A 20,426-nucleotide genomic window follows, 5' to 3' on the forward strand; every position below is an offset into this window, starting at 1 on the left:
TCCTCTTTTTTCTTTTTTTCTCCCCAAAGCCCCAGTACATAGTTGTAGGTAATAAGCATTTGGGACGCTGCCTCCGCATGGTTTGTTGAGTGGTGAGTAGGTCAATGCCCAGGATCCGAACCAGCGAACCCTGGGCTGCCAAAGTGGAATGTGCGAACTCAACCGCTGTGCCACGGGCCCGCCCCGTCTTCTCCTTTTTATACAGGGCTTTTTAGTTTAGGTCACTATCTTAAAGAGCGAAAGATCTTACTGATTGCGAATTGTTAATCACTTGCATTTTATTTCCACCTGCCTCTTTCCACAGAGGATTTGAAGTTTAGTATGTTTTATATATTCCTCTCAAGGTTGTGTTTTCCCTAGAGCAGTGAGTGGATGGAGGAATGAAGGAATGAACAAAAGAACTGATTATAAATAAAAAGCCAGAGAAAGGATTAACTGCTTTCCTCTAGAATCTACTTTCATTAACAATAATTTGAGGATTCTTTTCTACTAGGTTGCCTATGTGGTTTTTAAATTAATAAACTATATTTTTAGAGCAGTTTTAGGTTCAGCAAAATTGAACAGAATGTACAGAGATTTCCCATTTATCCTCTACCTGCCACGCATGCATAGCCTCCCCCACTGTCAACATCCCCCCCCCCCGGAGTGGGATATGTGTTACAGCTGATGAACCTACATTGACACATCATCCTCACCCAGAGTCCGTAGTTTACGTGAGGGTTCACTCTTGGTGTGGTATATTCTACTGGTTTTGACAAATGCATGATGTCATGTATCCACTATTATAGTATCATATAGAATAGTTTGATTGCCCTAAAAATCCTCTGTGCTTTGCCTATTCATTCCTCTCCCTCCCCGCAACCCCTGGCAACCACTGATCTTTTTTACTTTCTCCATAGTTTTGCCTTTTCCAGAATATCATGTAGTTGGAATCATACAGTATGTAGCTTTTTCAGATTGGCTTCTTTCACTTAGTAATGTGCATTTAAGGTTCCTCCATGTCTTTTCATAGCTTAATAGCTCATTTCTTTTTATTGCTGAATAATATTCCATTGTCTGGATGTACCACAGTTTATCCATTCACATACTTGGAGGACATCTTGGTTGCTTCCACGTTGTGGCAGTTATGAATAAAGGTGCTGTAGACATCCACGTGCAGGACATAAGCGACAAACTTTGTGTGGACATAAGTTTTCAGTTCCTTTGGTTAAATACCAAGTGAGTGATTGCTAATGAAACATGCAAGAAGTATGTTTAGTTTTGTAAGAAACTGCCCAGCTGCTAGATCTTACACTAAAAGTATGTTCAGTTTTATAAGAAACTGTCAAACTGTCTTCCAAAGTGGCTATCCCCTTTTGCATTCCCACCAGCAGTGAATGAGTGTTTCTGTTGTTCCACATTCTCGCCAGCGTTTGGTATTGTCAGTGTTTTGTATTTTGGTCATCTTAATAGGTGTGTAGCGGTATCTTATTGTTAGAATTTGCAATTCCCTAATGAAGTATGATGTTGAACATCTTTTCATATGCTTACTTGCCATCTGTATATCTTCTTTAGTGAAGTGTCTTTTAAGATGTTTTTCTGCCCATTTTTTAATCAGGTTGTTCATTTTTCTTACTGTGAATTTGAGTTCTTTGTATATTTTGGATAACAGTCCTTTATCAAATATGTCTTTTGCAAGTACTTTCCCTGTCTGTGGCTTGTCTTCTCATTCTCTTGATAGTATCTTTTGCAAAGAAGTCTTTAATTTTAATGAAGTTCTGCTTATCAATTATTTCTTTCATGGATCATGCCTTTGGTGTTATATCTAAAAAGTCATCTCTATACCCAAGGTCATCTAGGTTTTCTCTTAGGTTATCTTGTAGGAGTTTCATAGTTTCGTGTTTTACATTTAGGTCTATGATCTATTTTGAGTATATTTTTGTGAAAGGTTTAAAGTCTATGTAAATTGATTTTTTTTTGCATGTGAATGTCCAGTCGTTCCAGCACCATTTGTTGAAAAGACTGTCTTTGCCCTTTTGTTGGTTGCCTTTGTTTTGAAAATGTTAATTTGCATTACTTCTATGGAAATTTAACACTATGGAATTTAAAGTTTTACTTGCTCCCCCCAACTCCTCTCCAGCAAAGTTTTTCCTTATGATCACACACATGGCCTCCATCACCCCACAGGGTAAACCTAGGCATCCAGAAGCCACCCCCACCACAGACACTGTCAACACTGTGTATGACAAATACTGACAGGTCTGGCTTTACTGCCTGAAGTGAAGCCGTGCCACGTACCATTGTGCTCTAAAGCAGAAGCTGCAGGCTTGAGTGGACTGCAATTGGGCTGTGTTCTTGTCCCCCTTACTCACTGGCCTTGATGCCCTGTCTTGTGACTTTGTGACAGCAACTGCAGTGTTTTGTCCTGTCATTAGGCCTTCATCATTTAAGGCTGCTTGAATTTTTAGGTTGTTTTGTTTCATTTGTGTTTCATTTGTGTGTGTGATCTATTACTTGATAAATGTGGTATGTTAAAATGGTGTAAAATGTCTTTATATAAAATGAGATTCTGCAACAAATCAGGAAGACACTTAAAAAAAAAAATCCTAGGAGGAAGTGAACTTGTTGACCTACAAATTTATTTTGGCTCACATTTCTCTCTCTTTCTGTCTCTCTCTCTCTCTCTCTCTCTCTCTCTCTCTCTCTCTCGCACTTTCTAATTTGAACTGACTGCTAGTGTTACAAGTTAGGAGACTGCACAAAGTGCCAGATTTCTAGCTGCTCTTTACAAGTCAGGAGATAGGAGCGCACTGGGCCTGTATCCCTGCCTGTCCCTGTTCTCCCAACTCCCCACCCTGGTGCGTTCCCCCACCTTGCCCCTGTAAATTTGTTTCTAGTTTTATTTTGTTTTGGATTTCTTTTCTGGTGATCCCGTAGACTACAGCTTAAATCAGTTTATCATGTAGATTTTTGGTCGAGTGTGAGAGCTAGTCGGTGGTCACACACTGACTGGAGTGAGGAGGGAGCTCTGTGAGGGGATGTGTAAGTGGAGGCCGGTGGTGCCTGGATCCGGGCGCCACTGGTGAGTGGGGTTTTAGAGAGAGCGCTCCGTGGCCATCCCTCGTGAGCAGGCCAGGGCCCAGGTTGTAATGCTGCCCACTCCTGTGCTGTATCTTATGTGCATGGTTCTCCTTGCCTTCTACGTGCCCTCTTGAATTTCCCCTGCCTTTCACGTGAGTGTCCAGTAAGTATTTGGTGCCACCTTTGCACATTTGTTCCTTAAAAAGTAGTTCTGCATACGTTCACTGTTCGTAATGCTGCCGCATTTGCTGCTTTCTGTATGAAAAAAGAAAAAGGTGATGCCTGGAAAAGCTCATGTGACTCCCCCAAGGTCAGACATTAGTAAAGAGCAGAGACTTGAGTTCAGATTCAGTTCTCTGGCTGTGGATAAGGGCCCTCTCCTCCTCCCGCTCTCGCTATTGACTATTCAGACCACGGCATGTTCACTTGCAGACAATTGATTTCAGCTTGATTACTGTGCTTATTGTCTTATGTAGAAGTCTCAAATTATCACCAACAGTTTTCTTTTTACTTTGCCAAGCTTAATTCTCAATTATTTTGAAGTGCATCAGACTTCTCTAAAAGGTATTTAGATTTCAGAATTTGACACTAACTGTTCAAGACACATTCATATAGTTCTCATTTTTTACCACCAGAGACCCAGCTTAATTCCCATGAAAAATTTACTTTTTTGAATGGAGTCTTTAAAATACAAAGTACCTAATCCTTGAATTTAATTGGATGAAAATTGGCAAAGCCTACACAAAACTAATTAGGAGAGACATACTAGGGACATGTAGGATGGCCATATGTCCTCAGAGCTGGGGACAGGACCCGTTTGTGCTGGTGGTCTTGGCCTAGTTGTTAACAGACTCCCTCTTTCATCTCAAAAGGTCTTGCTTCGAATAATAAATTTTCTCGAACCCCTACCTGTAGGTATATGAGGATGTTAATTTAAACACTTAAAACCCGTGAAGATCGTTATTTTGAAACTGCCACCAGTTATGGTCTCTAAACGTTGAGGCAACTCATATTTTCTTTGAACCAGTTTTCAGGACAAAAGGATAAGAAAACAACTTCTCTGCAATGAATTGAAACACTGTATAAGTCAGGATTAGAAATAGCTAGATAGAATAGATCCGGAGCAGTGGCAGTCTGTTGATGTGGCTGAAATATGTATTTAATGAAGGACGTTCATGTAAACAGTTAATGGGAAGGACCATGACTTAACGTCACAGAGGAGAAGAAGGACATTTTTGCTAATGAAGACCGTAGAAGGTATTTGTGAACTGAAGATAGATGTGGGTAGTTGATGGTTGTTCCCAGCTGGGCTGGAAGTTCCTGGGAATAGCGTGACCTTGATATTTATTATCCCCTCTCGGATTTACCGTGGAATGACTCAGAGTCCTGAAACATCTCACAGTAAAGGAGATGGCTTTGCTGGAGTCCAAGATTACGTGGGTACTTCTCAGAACAAATTTTAGGGGCTATTTTACAGACGCTGGAAATTAAATGAAACCATCAGTGGTACTGTATGTGTCTTAAAAAGCCTTCTTCAGTGAGTTTTTTTAAGCAAGGAATAACTTTGTGATTATTAAATAAACTGTATGCATTGATTTATGTTTTCTTCTGCAGTACTTTTTAACTTTCTATTTTATAATAGTCTTCCAAATAATGTGCCAAATTATAGATCATTGAAATACTTTATGATAATAAAATCCTCTTAAATTCTAAATTTGGTACTATACAAAATATTCTTTATAAGAAAAAAATTACACATTTGTTAACCCGTGGAGTTACTAAAATGAACTTTTATGAATCTCATATCCTTAAATAATTTTATTTGTAGCAGAATTGGAGGCTTGTTTTTATAGGATGGAAACAATTCCTTGGGATGTGGTATTACCCTTTACTGCTCCAGGTACAGTTTGATTCAATGCAGGTAGAATCCTGTAACATTGTAATGCTGCACCTTCAGCCACATCAGATGGGTGGGTAGAAGAACATCAGGTCACGACTTTAGAATTATATGTGGCTGGTTCTAAAATGGGTACATAAGATCTGAGAATTCTTCACCTTGATGGAACCTCTAGTACAGTACAGTCGTTTTATAAATGAGAAAACTTCAGATCCAACAAATGCAACTGACCTGTCCAAGGTCTTACAACTTATTTGTAGCATAAAAGCAATAAATGTTTCTATACAGTCTTATTTCTTAACTTTTATTCTTTGTTATATTCTAAACTTTTTTCCAGAGAAGTTAATAGATTTATTTTTATTATCAGAAAATTGCTAAGCACTTACTTTAGTCTATGATTATACCGCTCAAGGATTTAGACTTCATTCCTGTTGAATCCAAGAAATTGTTTGGTGTTCAGAAATTAAATCTTAGCTGCTTAATGGGGGACTCTGTGGTAAGTGGCAAATTGGCCGTAATATGAGGGAGAGAGGGACAATGGATAGAAGATATGTGTTCAGTTTAATGATCCAATGATTTCTCATTGAGGTACCTAAGAGCAAAATGGTTCTATTTCATCTCGTCCACAGCATGCTTTCTTAAGTGCAGCCAAGCATCTTTAAAGAGAAACAAAAGTAGGAAAAACCCAAATAGCAGCAGAGAAACCAGAAACTATTGAAAGTATAAACAAACAAACAAAGATAATTTGAGGAGAATTTGCAAGGGATTCCGAAATCAAATGCAAATGCCTGAAATACTGCAAAGGCAGAAATGAGATCCAGAAGCCCTAAGATCACTGGATGTGATCAGGTGGAAAGGGTGAGTTGGAATAAAAGTGCAAAGGGGAGAGATGACAGTGCGTGGAGGTGTTGCACACTCACAGCCAGGAGCTGGCCCTAGAGGTCTGGACCGGGTCGTGGATCCACTGGGGCCACCGCTTCTCTGTTATTTTCCTCCTGCGTCCATTTCAGGAATCACAGATGATTTCTGGATCATTCTTCCCTAACCTGGCCTTAATATCTAATTAAAATTTTTTCTTTGAATTATATTTTATATTCCCTGTTCTTAATTTGGAAGGTGATTTGTAACATACATTTCTCACAAAAAATTTTTCTCTGAAATCTGAATTTCCCTCTCTACTTCTCCTATCCCATGGCACTGAGGGTGAAAAGAAAATGGTTCGTTACCTCTACCCCAAAGCCACTTCTAATAAGGCTTTGTACAGAAGTTGAGGGTGATTGCTGAGTGTGCTCAGTGACTGACAGGTGCCACCTGAAGCAGATTTGGGCAGAGTCTTCGTGTCACCATTAATACCTTTATGTGGAGCTGCATGTCCTCACCTATTACATTTTATCTGCTCACCTGTAAAGTACTTAGGTCTGCATTTGCCCTTTTAGAAAAGGACCTATTTAATTGGCATTTCCTTAGACTTAAGATCATTGTGGGTATGTATTCCATCTAGTCAGTCAGGTGGGTAGCTTCTTTGTCTAAAACATTTATTTTATAGCAATATTAGTGTACTATGTTAATCCTTAAGAGTAAGGTGAGAGGACACCAGCCAGTCTGAGCATAGACTTGGCCTTATTTTTAAATTCTTTTTGTCCAGTGCTCCCTCCATCAGAGAGAGAGACACACACACATACATTCTCTCTCTCGTCTTGCAACTGATTTCTTCTTTGTAAAAAAAAAAACAAAAATGAATGTAACAGCATTGCTTTCCGTCAGACTTTTGGAGTTTAGCCAGAAGGTGCCCACAACATCTTTACTGTAGTTTAAAACTCTCAGTCTCTAATGGTTTCCGGGGCTTTTAAGGTTTTCATCAGCCTGTTAGTCGATAGTTTTCTCCTGTTCGTCTTGATGCCTTCCACGTACACTGTGTTTCAGGTAAAGCACGCCTAAACTTCAGTCACTATGAAAGTAATGGCTACAAACAGTCTCTGAAACACTTTGAGAAACGTATTCCTGAGAATGTTTGGGGACATGCTGTCCTAGCGAGTCTGTAAGAAGTAATCACTCATGCACAGAAGCCCGTGCATCCCGCAGAGGACTCCCATTGGAGCTCGCTCTCCTGTGGGGTTTTCTAGCCAAGAATAAAATGTGCAGTCAATATTTGGTCTTCTCGGGAGTGAAAAACAGATGACAACTACATCCTTTGTCTGGAAGGGGATATATTTTCCTTTAACATGTACTGCTGAGTTTTACATTTTAAAATATTTCCTGGTCAGAGGAGCACGGCCTTGTCCCTGTATGTTAGTTACCAGGTATGTAGATTGTAAGTCAGTTCTCATCAACTGTGTTCTTCTGCATTGAGATCATTCAAGAATTTCTTATTTGCCATGCTTAAAGACTTGACTATTTACCATGAAATCATCAAATACCTGTTGAGCATCTTGTAATGTGTCAGGCGCTGAGCTAGACTCTGGAGATCAAGACAGGGAACCTCCGTGCTCTTCCCGTGTGCACTGGTTCCTTCAGCCTGCTGCAAAGCTCTTTGTCTTAGTCTGTTTGGGCTGCTGTAACAAAAATACCCTAGACCAGGTGGCTTAAACAACAAACATTTATTTTCTCACAGTCCTGGAGGCTGGAAGTCCAAGATCAGGGTGTCAGTATGATCTGTTTGAGGTGAGGGTCCTCTTCCTGGTGTACACATGGCTGTTTTCTTGCTGTGTCCTCCCACGGTAGGGAGACAGTGCCCTGGTCCTTTCATCCCCTTATAAGGGTACCAGTGCCATCATGGGGCTTCACCCACATGACTTCATCCAGACCCAACTACCTCACCTCCAAGCACCATCACACTGGGATTAGGCCTTTGACATATGAGTTGGGGGACACATTCAGTCCATAGTACTCTTCTTGTGGGACTTCCTTGCCCTGCAGTTCTGGAGCTCTCTCCTTTCTTCTGTGTTGTACCCCTTGTTTCCTGGATCCTATGTCATCATCTTTCCAGATTTATTCCCCAGTTCTAGAGAGAGACATCCTCTTCCTGGGAAATAAGGGGTGTGAGGTAAAATTGAGTCCTTGAATACCTGAAAACATCTCTTCTCTTCTCTTACTTGGTGGATAGTTTGGCTGGGAAGAGAATTCTGCATTAGGAATAACTTTCACTCCTCCCACCTTTGAAGGTATTGGTCTTTATCTCCCAGTAGATTGTCTATGTTCAATGCCACTCAATTTCTGATTATTTGTAAATGGCCTTTTTTCTCCTCTTTGGAAGTTTTTAGATGGTTTTATTTGTGGTGTTCTGAATTTGTACACTTTGTATTGGGCACTTAGGGCTTAATCCAGGCACCTGAGTCTTTTAATTCTGGACCCTTTTTTTTTTTGTTACCCCTTTTTTCCTCGGTGAGGAAGATTGGCCCTGAGCTGTTGCCAATCTTCCTCTTTTTGCTTGAGGAAGATTGTCCCTGAGCTAACATCCATGCCAATCTTCTATTTTGTATGTGGGATGCCGCCACAGCATGGCCTGATGAGCATTGCGTAGATCCGCACCTGGTATCCTAACCTGGGAACCCTGGGCTGCTGAAACTGAGCACACGAACTTAACCACTACACCACCGGGCAGGCCCCTAGCCCCATTGTTTATATTGTTATTTTCTGCATTCTGTGCTTTCTCTTTCTAGAATGAATACTTTTCTGTTGTCCATTTTTCTTTCTGTTTTCTGGGATATTCTTCAACTTTATCTTCAAATCCTACTCTTCTTTTTTGTCTTGCTATTTTATGTTTAATTTCAAGAGCTCTTTTTCTGATTTTCTTTTTTATAGTATTCAGTTTTTGTTGCATGGATGCAGTATCTTCTCTTTGAATACGTTACAGTTTTGTTTTTGTTGTTGCATTTTTCTTCTGTTGGCTGCATTGTTTCTATTTCCACCAAGCTTTTTGTTTCTTTGTTTTGTCTCCATCTTTCCCATTGGAATGAATGAACCCTCTTTCAATTGCCTGAGGGTCCTTGGCTGTTGATTGTCTCTTAAGAGTAAAGCATTGACAAGTTAACTGGAAACTCTGTAGGCAAGATTTTTTTAACTTGTATTTTTACTGTAGTGATCCAGTGTTTTGGCTGATGTTTTTTTGTTGGACTCCAGATCTCTATGGGGCTATTTAGTTGATCCAGAAAAGATGCTTCCAGTCTCCTACTTAGGATTGGAGTGGAGGATGAGTGTTCAGGGAGGCAGTTGAGAGAAGAGGGCTGGCGTTTCTAATGTTTAGACTTTCATTTCCCGCCCTGTTGTCAGCCTTGAACTCATCCCTACTCAGGTGTTCAGATTTCATTTCTGGAGAGATTGAACTTCAGGCTTATGTGCTTATCAGTGAACTAACCCCAGAGGAGTAAGGGAAAAGAGGAAGTTATTTAGGAATAACTACTGCAAATGATGAACATGTTAAGAAACCTCCAGTATGTGCTACTAGCCTAATTGAGTTACAACAATTGGTAGGCAATCCTACGTGAACTGTGTCAACAGCTCCATCATCTAAATGGCAGAGTAACTTGGAGCGTGTCTTTGAAGATGCTGGGCATCCGCCACCCCGCTCCTTCCCCACCCCTGTGGTGGTGGCGGGGGGGAGTGGTCCCCTGGCTGTGTGGGGTGGGAAGGTAGGGATCTCACTGCTCCATATTCCCACTTCCTCCAGTCTCCCTGTGTTCAGCACTGGGCCTCACCTCTGCCTTTTGCAGCACTGGTATGTTTCTTGGGATTTTGAAGAGTAAGTTGTATCACTCTTCAGAGCAGTCTGTTAGATTTTATCTTCTCTCACTCACTGCATTTTCTGAGAATGTGGGGGCATCTCTTGTCCGCTGTGTCTCTTCCCTTTTTTGGTCTTTATGGGTTTATTCCTTTTATATGTGTTTATTCTCTTTTAAGAGATATTTGGGAAGAGAGAATCGTGTGAGTTCTCCCACCCATATTTCAGCCATAGTTTTTGATTTATATTTTAGGAAGACCATTTTTGCTACTGTGTTGAGAATGGAATTGAGGGAAGAACAGAATTCTGCAAGGAGACAGATGGGAGGCTGAGGCATAACCCGAGGGGGTGAGAGAGGAGCAGGGTCTGAGATACCCAGGGGAGGTGGAATTGGCAGCATGAGCTGTCTGCAGGGGGAGAGTAAGGACCACCACCTGTTTCAGATTGTTCTGACCTCATTTTGGAAAGCAACTTGTGAGGCCAAATTGATTGCTCAGTGTGTTTATATTCTTGGAAATGGAGGGACCTTTAAAAAAAAGTCATAGTTCTTCATGCTCATTGTTAAAAATTTGGAAATAAGTAGACAAAATGGAAATAATACGTAATTATAACCATCTGTAAAATCTCTGCCAAAATTATGTAGCCTTCCACCATATAGCGTGCAGTAATAGTTTTACCAGTCACAGAGCACATAGGTTGTTGCTGACTTATTTGCTGTGGTGGGGGCATTGCTGTGACCTCTTCAGTGGCCCTTCTTACACAAGTGGTGTCCTCAGGTGGACACCCTGTCCTCAGATGGCACACCCAGTTATTTGATTCATGTTGTAAAGGCTACCCCTGTTAAAACTGGAAGAATGGCCTCACGAGCATTTCCCTGTTACTGTTGGGGCACTTAAGGGGTGAGGGATAGAGGATGGGAGATGACTGTTTGTTTCAAGTTTTTACCACCTGCAAAAAATTTTCTTCAGTCTTTCTTCAGGGCTTGGAATCTCCAGATGACACTCAGTTGTCACCTTGTCGCCATGCGATTTGTGCCCAGGAATCAGCCCAGCTAGAAGATGAATAGTAGAAATGCTTTGGATAGGCAGTTCTCATTAAATTTCCTTTGTTGTGACCCACAGAAAGAGTGAAATAAAAAGAAAGATAAATTATTATGGTCCTTATGATCGTCATCTAAACCTTGCCACGGGTGTTTATTTTAATGTTGTTTTTCTCAGTTGTCACTATGGCCCGTCCGTCAGGCCTTGGTGGGGTCCAAGCATCAGTTGCTTCATGCCTTCTCTCAGCAAACCCCAGGCTGTTTCCTGCAGGCTGTATCAAGTGCCCGAGTTTTGCTCTCCCCTCATTACAGTAGGTCACAGAAAAGGTATGTGAAGTTCCATGTAACTGAGTGCCACTGTGTGCAGTACGCAGAGAGAAGCCAAGAGCAGACACTGCACACACCTGGGTGAGCACCCCCACATGTGCCCCAGTGCCTCTTAGCACATGGAAAAAGCGGTGCTCTCTCCAAGGTTAGATGCGCTCTGCTCCCTTTTTATTTTAAACTTGACTGCCATTTCTAATTGTAAAGTTTGGAAATTTTTGCATTGGATAATTCGTGTACATATCTCATATGTTGATGACAGAGGATGTGGGAAGCAAAGTCAGAAACAGTGAGGGCATTTCGGAGGTGCTGTAATTCCATGCTAATTCCTAGTCTAAGAACAGACTTCACAGGTGTCCAGCAGAGGAAAGAGCCGAGTTTCAGATTCGTCAGACTCAGGGTTCCATGAGAACTCAGAGAGAGAGTGACTGTGCATAGAGCCTCTGCATGGAACTTGGCCAGCAAGCAGTCCAGACTCCCTGTCTTCTTTTAAGTCATTCTTTGGAAGTATTTCCCTTGTTTTTCTTATTATCTTTATTTATTGGTAGCTTATAGTATTGTATAGAAAAAGAAAATGGGATTTAAAAATGCTAATCTATATTTTTTTGTTTTATGGCAATTATAGTGGCTCAGAAGAAAAAGTCAAAAATATGACTCTCCAAAGACCAATAACTACTCAGTCCAAATCCATATCACCCTTATCAAGAGTTAGTATTTAACAATATGAACAAAAACCAAAACAACCACAAATGAAAGAAATAGGACTAATTTATCAGATAGCAACCTCAAACGTTATTTTTACTAAACATTTTTTGCAAATTTTTATTCTTCATTCCAGAAGACTTTGTAGACATTCATCATCTTGTGGGTTGAATGAACTGGGGAATTAAGTATATTCCCTACCTAACTTGAGGGAACACAGACCCTGTTTGGCTGATGGACCTCAAGCTTATGTTCCCCCCAAACCTGTATCATAGGACAGAGGGAGAGTTGGGTGGAATAACGAGCCGCCTTGCCTTCCCTGCCCTTCAGCTCAGCTGACTTTCTCTGAACCCCCACACGCCGGCTCTGTGTTGGTGCTGGAGACCCGGTGCTGGGCAAGCAGACGCTCTCCTGCCTGCACAGAGGCTGTGGATAGCACACCTGACACAGGAACAAGCAGACATTTAAAGGATTTTCAGAGTGTGTGCTTCCAGCTGCCTTGCAGAACCTTGGTTTCCCCTACAGCATGTCCCTCCACATGGCAGGCCTCCCCTGCATGTGAACCGCTTTCCTTCTCTCTAGCTCCCTAGAAGCAGTATTAATCCTGTGCTCAGGTCGTCCTCCCGCAGTTCTCCTTTTCACTCCATCAGATGCAGTTCATTCCTTAACAAGGGTGGCTGCAGAGTCTGCTGTTCCAGATAGGTGGCAGCTCCCATTGGGTGCCAGTCTTCAGTGAGGGGACTGTGGCTCTCAGGTCCCTGACACAGGCTTGCTGGGACCTGAGGTGCCTTCTCTTCCAGGTATGCTGACTTGGTGCGCTCTGATCTCAGGATTATGCTTTTTCTTTGTGGGGAAACTTTTCCATAATTCTGTTTGCCTGCAGAATTACATTGGCCAACTCTAGTTACTGATGAAGTCTTACTTTTCTTAAGCAGCTTATATATATTAATTCTTCTAATCTCATTGGACTGCCATAGATTGGGCTTTATCCAGGACCTTTTGTGTACTGTGGCTCATTTAGAAAGACTTCTAACATTTACATTTTTTTAGAGTATGCAGGCATGTAAGGAAATACAAGAATGGGGGGACACTCAGTCACATAATGCTAAAATAGCAATCTTCTTTTTCTTGACAGATGCAGCAGCTTTTTTATGAGAATTACGAACAGAACAAAAAGGGGTACATTAGAGATCTCCATAACAGTAAAATTCACCGAGCCATCACACTGCACCCCAACAAAAACCCGCCCTACCAGTACCGGCTCCACAGCTACATGCTCAGTCGCAAAATAGCCGACCTCCGCCACCGCACCATACAGCTGCACCGGGAGATTGTCCTGATGAGCAAATACAGCAATACCGAGGTCCATAAGGAAGACCTCCAGCTGGGAATTCCTCCTTCCTTTATGAGGTTTCAGCCCCGCCAACGAGAGGAGATTCTGGAGTGGGAGTTTCTGACTGGGAAATATTTGTATTCGGCTGCTGATGGCCAGCCCCCTCGAAGAGGGATGGACTCCGCGCAGAGAGAGGCCTTGGATGACATTGTCATGCAGGTCATGGAGATGATCAATGCCAATGCCAAGACCAGAGGGCGCATTATTGATTTTAAGGAGATACAATATGGCTATCGCCGAGTGAATCCCATGTATGGGGCCGAATACATCCTGGACCTGCTGCTTCTGTACAAAAAACACAAGGGGAAGAAGATGACGGTTCCTGTGCGGAGGCATGCGTATTTACAGCAGACCTTCAGCAAGATCCAGTTTGTGGAGCACGAGGAACTGGATGCCAAGGAATTGGCCAACAAAATCAATCAAGAATCTGGATCCTTGTCCTTTCTCTCGAATTCTCTGAAGAAGCTTGTTCCCTTTCAGCTCTCCGGGTCAAAGAATGAGCACAAAGAACCCAAAGAGAAAAAGATAAACATATTGATTCCTTTGTCTGGACGTTTCGACATGTTTGTGAGATTTATGGGAAACTTTGAGAAGACATGTCTCATTCCAAATCAGAATGTCAAGCTTGTTGTTCTGCTTTTCAATTCTGACTCCAACCCTGACAAGGCCAAACAAGTAGAACTCATGAGAGATTATCGCATTAAGTACCCTAAAGCTGACATGCAGATTTTGCCTGTGTCTGGAGAGTTTTCAAGAGCTCTGGCCCTTGAAGTAGGCTCTTCCCAGTTTAATAACGAATCTTTGCTCTTCTTCTGTGACGTTGACCTCGTTTTCACTACAGAATTCCTCCAACGATGTCGAGCAAATACAGTTCTGGGCCAACAAATATATTTTCCAATCATCTTTAGCCAGTACGATCCAAAGATTGTTTATAGTGGGAAAGTTCCCAGTGACAACCATTTTGCCTTTACTCAAAAAACTGGCTTCTGGAGAAACTATGGGTTTGGCATTACTTGTATTTATAAGGGAGATCTTGTCCGAGTAGGTGGCTTTGATGTTTCCATCCAAGGCTGGGGGCTCGAGGATGTGGACCTCTTCAACAAGGTAGTCCAGGCGGGTTTGAAGACGTTTAGGAGCCAAGAAGTAGGAGTAGTCCACATCCACCATCCTGTGTTTTGTGATCCCAATCTTGATCCCAAACAGTACAAAATGTGCTTGGGGTCCAAAGCATCAACCTATGGGTCCACACAGCAGTTGGCTGAAATGTGGCTAGAAAAAAACGACCCAAGTTACAGTAAAAGCAGCAATAATAATGGCTCAGTGAGGACAGCCTAACGTCCAGCTCTGCTGGAAAAGACATTTTTAATTATCTAATTTATTTTTCAAAAATTTTTTGTATGATCAGTTTTTGAAGTCCATACATACAAGGATATATTTTACACGTGATTTTCTTACAAAGGACTCCTTGAAGATTGAGCTTTTTGAACAAAAATGTGATCATGTTTGCCTTTGAACACATTTTATTGCTGAACATTTTGTAGCAGACCTGCTTAACTATGACTTGAAATGTACCTGATGAACAAAACTTTTTATTTTTTATTTTTTTTACATTTTCTTTTCCAACCCCTTTGCTATAGTCCTATGGCAAAAAACATGAACGATCCTGCAAAGTATTATTGTAACAGAACACTGTAACTGGTAAATGTTTTGTTGTAACTGTTAACATGGCACAGATTCTACCTTTTGTCTTTTTTACGACTTTTTTTTTTAAAGCTATTTCATATTCCAATTGTAAACTAAGGAAATGTGATAATAGCTGTATCATCATCTTCAGGAGAGCTTTCCAAAGTGGATTCTTTCCCCCAAACTTGGGCTGCTTGTGGTCATGTAGGTTTTTCAAAGCAGAGGGAACAAGGAAGGCACAGTGAGGTCACGGGTGCTCTTGTGATTCCTGTAGCCTGAACGGACCCGGCATTAAATTCCAGGAAGGCGTTGGCATTTTCTGTCTTCCTGACCCTTCTCTTTAAAGAGTCAAATATTAATCGTTAGAACAGTAAAGAATTATTGTAATAAATCTAATGTGCGTAAGCTACAACAAAAACAAAAACACCACCCTAATGAAAGCATTGGGGGAAATGTGTTTGGTTTGTTCCCTTCATCCTGTCTGTGTTACGTTGGTGGAAATGGTTATTTCATTTTCATTACTGTTTTGTTTTATCCTTTGTATCTGAAATACCTTTAATTTATTTAATATCCATTGGTTAGAGCGCTGCCATTTCTGGAGTACCTATTAGTTGCTAGTATTTATGTGTATCAGGAGTGTGTTTAGTATGTTTTATTTGCAGTAAACTGATCTCCAAAGATTTCCTTTTGAAAACACTTTCCCTCCCTCCTTAATTTTTTACATTCCTTACTGTTTTACTAAATATTAAGTGTTCTTTGACAATTTTGGTGCTCACGTGTGTTGGGGACAAAAGTGAAATGAATCTGACATTACACCAGAAAGTTTGCTTGTTTTAAACTCACAGATCAAATGTGCCTTAATAAATTTTCTTTTTCATTTAGATTTCAAACAGTAATAGACTTGCCATTTTAATATACATCATTGGAGATCTGCTTATTTGTAAATAGCCTGTTGCTCATTTGGAAAAATAAACCAGTGAACAATATTTTTCTATTGTACTTTTCAGATCCATTTTGTCTCATTACTCCTGTTTTAGCTGAAGAATTGTATTATATTTGGAAAGTAAAAAACTTAAACACTGATTCATAAAGTTTCTCAAGTTATTTAAGAGGAATATTGATGTTGACTGCAGTTTGAAAGTGAAATGAAACTCACTTTTCAAGTGCCTCTTCCTCTCTTCTTTGTAGAATGAATTTGTCCTTGGTTTGTTCCTCTTCAGCTTGCTCAGTCTGTGTTCTCTAGAAAAAGGATCTTCAAACCTCATCTGGTCCAAGGTCCAAGCTTCATCTGGCTCCTTGGTGCAAATGCACCTTCCAGGCCCCATAGTGGACCTACTGTGCCCGTTAGAATCTGCATTTTAACAAGTGCCCGCGTGATGCTGTGTGCACGAATGTTCTCAGGGTTTTAGGACAGATCTAGCTGCAGGATAAATTGCATACAGTTGAATCAAAAAAAGTAAGATTTTTGATGCCAAGGTAGCAAGCTCTGTGGATGTGAATTACACTCCCAGGACAGGTATTTACTTTGTAATGACAGTTAAGACCCAGTATAATGACATTGTGCTCACAGTAGGAATTGCTGTCATTCAGCCTAATTGCCATTTACTTTGTGGGAGTGTTTAGTTTTTCCTTGGAGAAAAGCACAGACATTTTTGTTCTTTAGTAAGGAAGAGCACAATATACATCTTGAGGATAAAGTAATTTAAATTCTCTCCCGTTTATCATAATAGTGAACTATGTAGGGATTTGGGAGGGGATGTGAGCAATAGCTTCATGGAGCTTGAATGTCTGTCCCTGATGACTTTGTTCAAATTCCCTTCCCTGCTCGCACTCTTGCTCAGGTCTGTTCCTCTTCCTGATGTCAGAGTTGATGTTCATGAAGGTGCTGCCTTACATTCATCCATGCTCAGTCTCCAGAAATACGGTTGGACTCCTTCATTCCGGGTCCCCTCCTCTGCTAGTGCCATGCCTGGACTCTGTGCCCACTGCCCTCCACGTTCACCCTGCCCCCACCCCCTGGCCACTCCTTGGTCCAGCTGCCAGGGTCCCTCTTCCTAAAGCACCCTTCCAAATCAGCAGCTCCAGTGCCCTCCTGCTGCCCGGAGAGTGGACTCTGTAGGCCACCCTCAGGGAACCTCCTCCAGCCAAACGGCTCTTGAGTTTGTGGGGGCGTCAGTCTCTCTTCTACACATGTTTTCTCTATGGAGCCCTCTTCGCACACCACTCTGCTGGCCGACTGGACTCATCCTCCAGGGGCCGGCTGAAACTCCCCTATTGTCCATTCTGATGTCATCATCCCACATCTTTCCAGTGTGGATACAACTACTGGATTTGATTCTCTGGTCATGTGATGTTGTTTTCCTCACTGGAGGCCGTTGAGGGCCTGGGTCTCTTGTTCCCGGTGGTACCCCAGCATGTTGGGCCCTTGTGTCTGGAATGACGGTGCCCTACACTCCCCCCAGCCGCACCATTAGGCACCATTCTCCACCTCTGTGCTCTTCCCAATGGAATGCCCTTGGCCTGGCCTTCCCACTGAGTCCTACCTGCCACTGCATGGCTGTGACCCTGTGTCCCCCCACACTCATGACCTGGAAATAACTCCTTCCCTTAAACTCTGAATGCTTTCTAGTTAGACCTCTGTATCATTTGTTACTTTATACTTTCTCTTAGCATACATTATTTTAAATACAGAAAGTATTAAGAAAATGAAATGGCTCATAACCCCCAAACCAGATAACTCTTGTTAACAGTATTTAAAAATTAATAATAATATGTGAAGATGATTGAAAGCGGGGAGGGGATCACAGTGCACAAAGGCATGAAATGGAGCCTCCATCCTCCCACCAACTATCCAGCCCTCAGGACCCTCCTGCAAAGAACCACCAGGTTTGTGTGTCCTAGTGGGGAAGGGGGGTGTGAATTGTGTATAGACTATCATGGAAAGCATTTTCATAAATTTTTTTGCACAAATGAGAGAGAACCATTTGCTTGCTTGGGTCCGTGGACCCATGCCAGCCTCTCTCGCTGCAGGAGAGGTGGACCTGGTTCTGTAACAACTTGGTGGACATGAGTCCAGAGGTGGGGGCAGGGCTTCCCGGGCATTGTGGTTGCACATGTGGGACCCTGCCCTGAGTGGGAGCAGGAGGGCCTTGTTTCATGGGGCAGCCATTGATCTGCACCTCACTTCTGGAAGGCAGGATCACTTTCCAGCACTGTTATTCTGAGCCAGCGTGAGACCAGAGCATACACATGGGCCATAGCATTCCAGGACTTTCATGTTTGGAGACAGGCCCATGTGTCACACGTTATAGGTCATGTGACAATCTCTCTTGGCTGCAAAGTAGGCAGACACTGGGAACAAGGGAGGTGCGTTCCATTTCACCGAGTGCTGAGAGTAGAAGAGGGCAGGGTGGTCCTGGTGAACCCACAGAAGGAACTCTGACCCTCTGAAACGTCTTTACCCAGCCTCCCTGAACACCCATCAGCCTAGCAGATCAAGTTCTTGATCTGTGTAGGCAAAGTCTGTCTGCTCCTCCTTCCTGCCCAGACCTCTGACCACATCCTATTTCATGCAGCCCTCCGAGCCTGAGCCCCAACTCGGCGGACGTGTGCTTGCTCTGCTGCGCAGACAGACGCCAGATGCAAGGGACACGGCTAATACCACATGCCTCTGCCCCCAGGAGGCTCAGAACGCTCACACCATTTGTCATGATGTGTGACCGAGCTAATTGACAGTCACATTTCACCTCAATCCTGTGTCCTTGAGGGGTCACCTGGAGGTTTGGGTATCCTCTGCAGCCACCTCCATTCATTAGTGTGTCCATGGAGTAAAATGCATGAGCAAGTGAGCCGCCATCTCCACACCCCATCTCTTACAGACAACAGTGAGGTTAAACGGAACAGTGGGTTCTCCGAGGCATTTCTTGCCTTTCAAGGCTGGTCCTCTTGGAAGGTGACTGCCCTCCAAGAGGACCACTGGACTGGTTGCCAGCAGCTGAGGAGCTCTGCCCTGGCCCCAGACTTCCAAGGTCTCCCGTTGTGCTTTCTTGTCCCTGAGGGAAGTGCCTGCCAGCCCTCCTACACCTGTGCTGGCGCCTGCCCTGGAGGATTAGGCTGCATTACTGCGTCCGAATTGCTGTAATCTCTGCTGTAAAGGAGCTTATGTGCCACAGTGACTGGGGGCCCACGGGGATCTGTCTGCTCAAGTGGCTGCACAGGGCCGTACCTGCCTCAGTGGATCGCACTGTGCTTTCCAAGCCCTGGAAGGATGCCCCCTTCTGTTCCACTTGAAGGAAAAGGCCACTCGCACCACATCTGTTTAGGCTAACTTGTAAATGCAGTGAAAATGTAAATATTACAATGCAATGGATCAAATTACAGCAACTCATTTTGTGTGACTTGCAGTAGGAAAAAGAAAATACTTCTGTCAGTTTTGCTATGCCTCGGGGTTTTGTTTGGTTTTTTTGCAGGGATATGTGTGTGTGGAGCGGGGGATGGGTGTAAAATCTTCAACCGGAAGCCATAGGGCCCCCAGATTAGGGGCTGGCTTGTCATCAATACAGTGAAACCACTTAAATGCCTGTTGTCAGATATTTTTTAATGCTTTTAATTTACCATTATATTCCACTTATAAGGGCCTTCATTTCTACTACAGAGAAAAACAAAATTTTTTCCTTTAAAAAACATTCTAGCTACATTTCCTTCAAAATGGTAAGAGTTGTCAGTTATGCCTGCCTGATTTCTAATGAGAAAATATAAGAAGAGATTGATCAAATCATTTAATGATGCAAAGTAGGCAAGCTCGGGAATCTACTTAAATGGAGCTGATGCACTTGTAATGAATTTCTCTCCATCACAATTAAGTCGGTGATGCCTCTGGGCTGCCACCTTCTCTTTCCTCTTGCTGGTGTGTCACAACTCATCACCCCATGTCAGGCCACAGCTCACCGCCTACCTGGCTTTGTGCTACATACCCATTCCCATTGCAGAAAAGAAAGCACTTCCGGCCAAACCTCAAAGTACCAAACCTCCACAGTATCTTCCTCCTACACCACCGTGTTCCCACTCTGGCAGATTCCTATGGGGTTATTATAATGTATTTATAGTTTGAGGTAATGGTGTACATACAGTTTGGCATCTTGCTCCCCCCACTCCCACTTAAAACATTAATTCTTTAAAGTCGTCTTTAAAGGCTGCCACGTCACCTAGAGTTGGGAATTTCCCTACTGTTGACCATCCTGAGTGTCCCGTTGTTCTGTCTTGAATAATGCCACAGTGGGCATCTTTTGCACATAGATAGCCCTTTTCATACTTGGTCATCAGATAGATTTCCAGAAGTGCTCATCCACCTCTGGGGCTGAGGGACTTTTTATGTTTGACTATTTCTGACATAACACTCAGTTGTTTGGTATTTTACTTGGTCAACATTGACATTTTGTACCTACTAGCAATTTTAATAAAACCTTTTAAAAATAAACCTGAACAGCTAAATGAACTTCGAGAAATACTATGGGAATGTTGCACACAGCATCTTGGTTACATCATCTCTTGAAAACGGCAACTCCACAAACTCAACTCTGTTACTGCAAAACTTGAGTCACTACAAAGTGAG

At 42.5% G+C, this 20,426-nt stretch overlaps 1 protein-coding gene across 1 annotated transcript in view; it reads left to right on the plus strand.

The window, feature by feature from the left end:
• CHSY1 (chondroitin sulfate synthase 1) overlaps positions 1 to 15,898 on the plus strand; it is a 69,485-nt gene extending 53,587 nt beyond the window's left edge. The window contains exon 3 of the mRNA XM_058542309.1: positions 12,875 to 15,898. Coding sequence (XP_058398292.1) covers positions 12,875 to 14,467 — 1,593 coding nt within the window. The 3' untranslated portion in view covers positions 14,468 to 15,898. The remainder of the gene's footprint in view (positions 1 to 12,874) is intronic.
• The last annotated feature ends 4,528 nt before the right edge of the window (positions 15,899 to 20,426 follow it).

The sequence above is a fragment of the Diceros bicornis genome, chromosome 5 (assembly GCF_020826845.1).
Source record: "Diceros bicornis minor isolate mBicDic1 chromosome 5, mDicBic1.mat.cur, whole genome shotgun sequence".
NCBI classification, from domain to species: domain Eukaryota; kingdom Metazoa; phylum Chordata; class Mammalia; order Perissodactyla; family Rhinocerotidae; genus Diceros; species Diceros bicornis.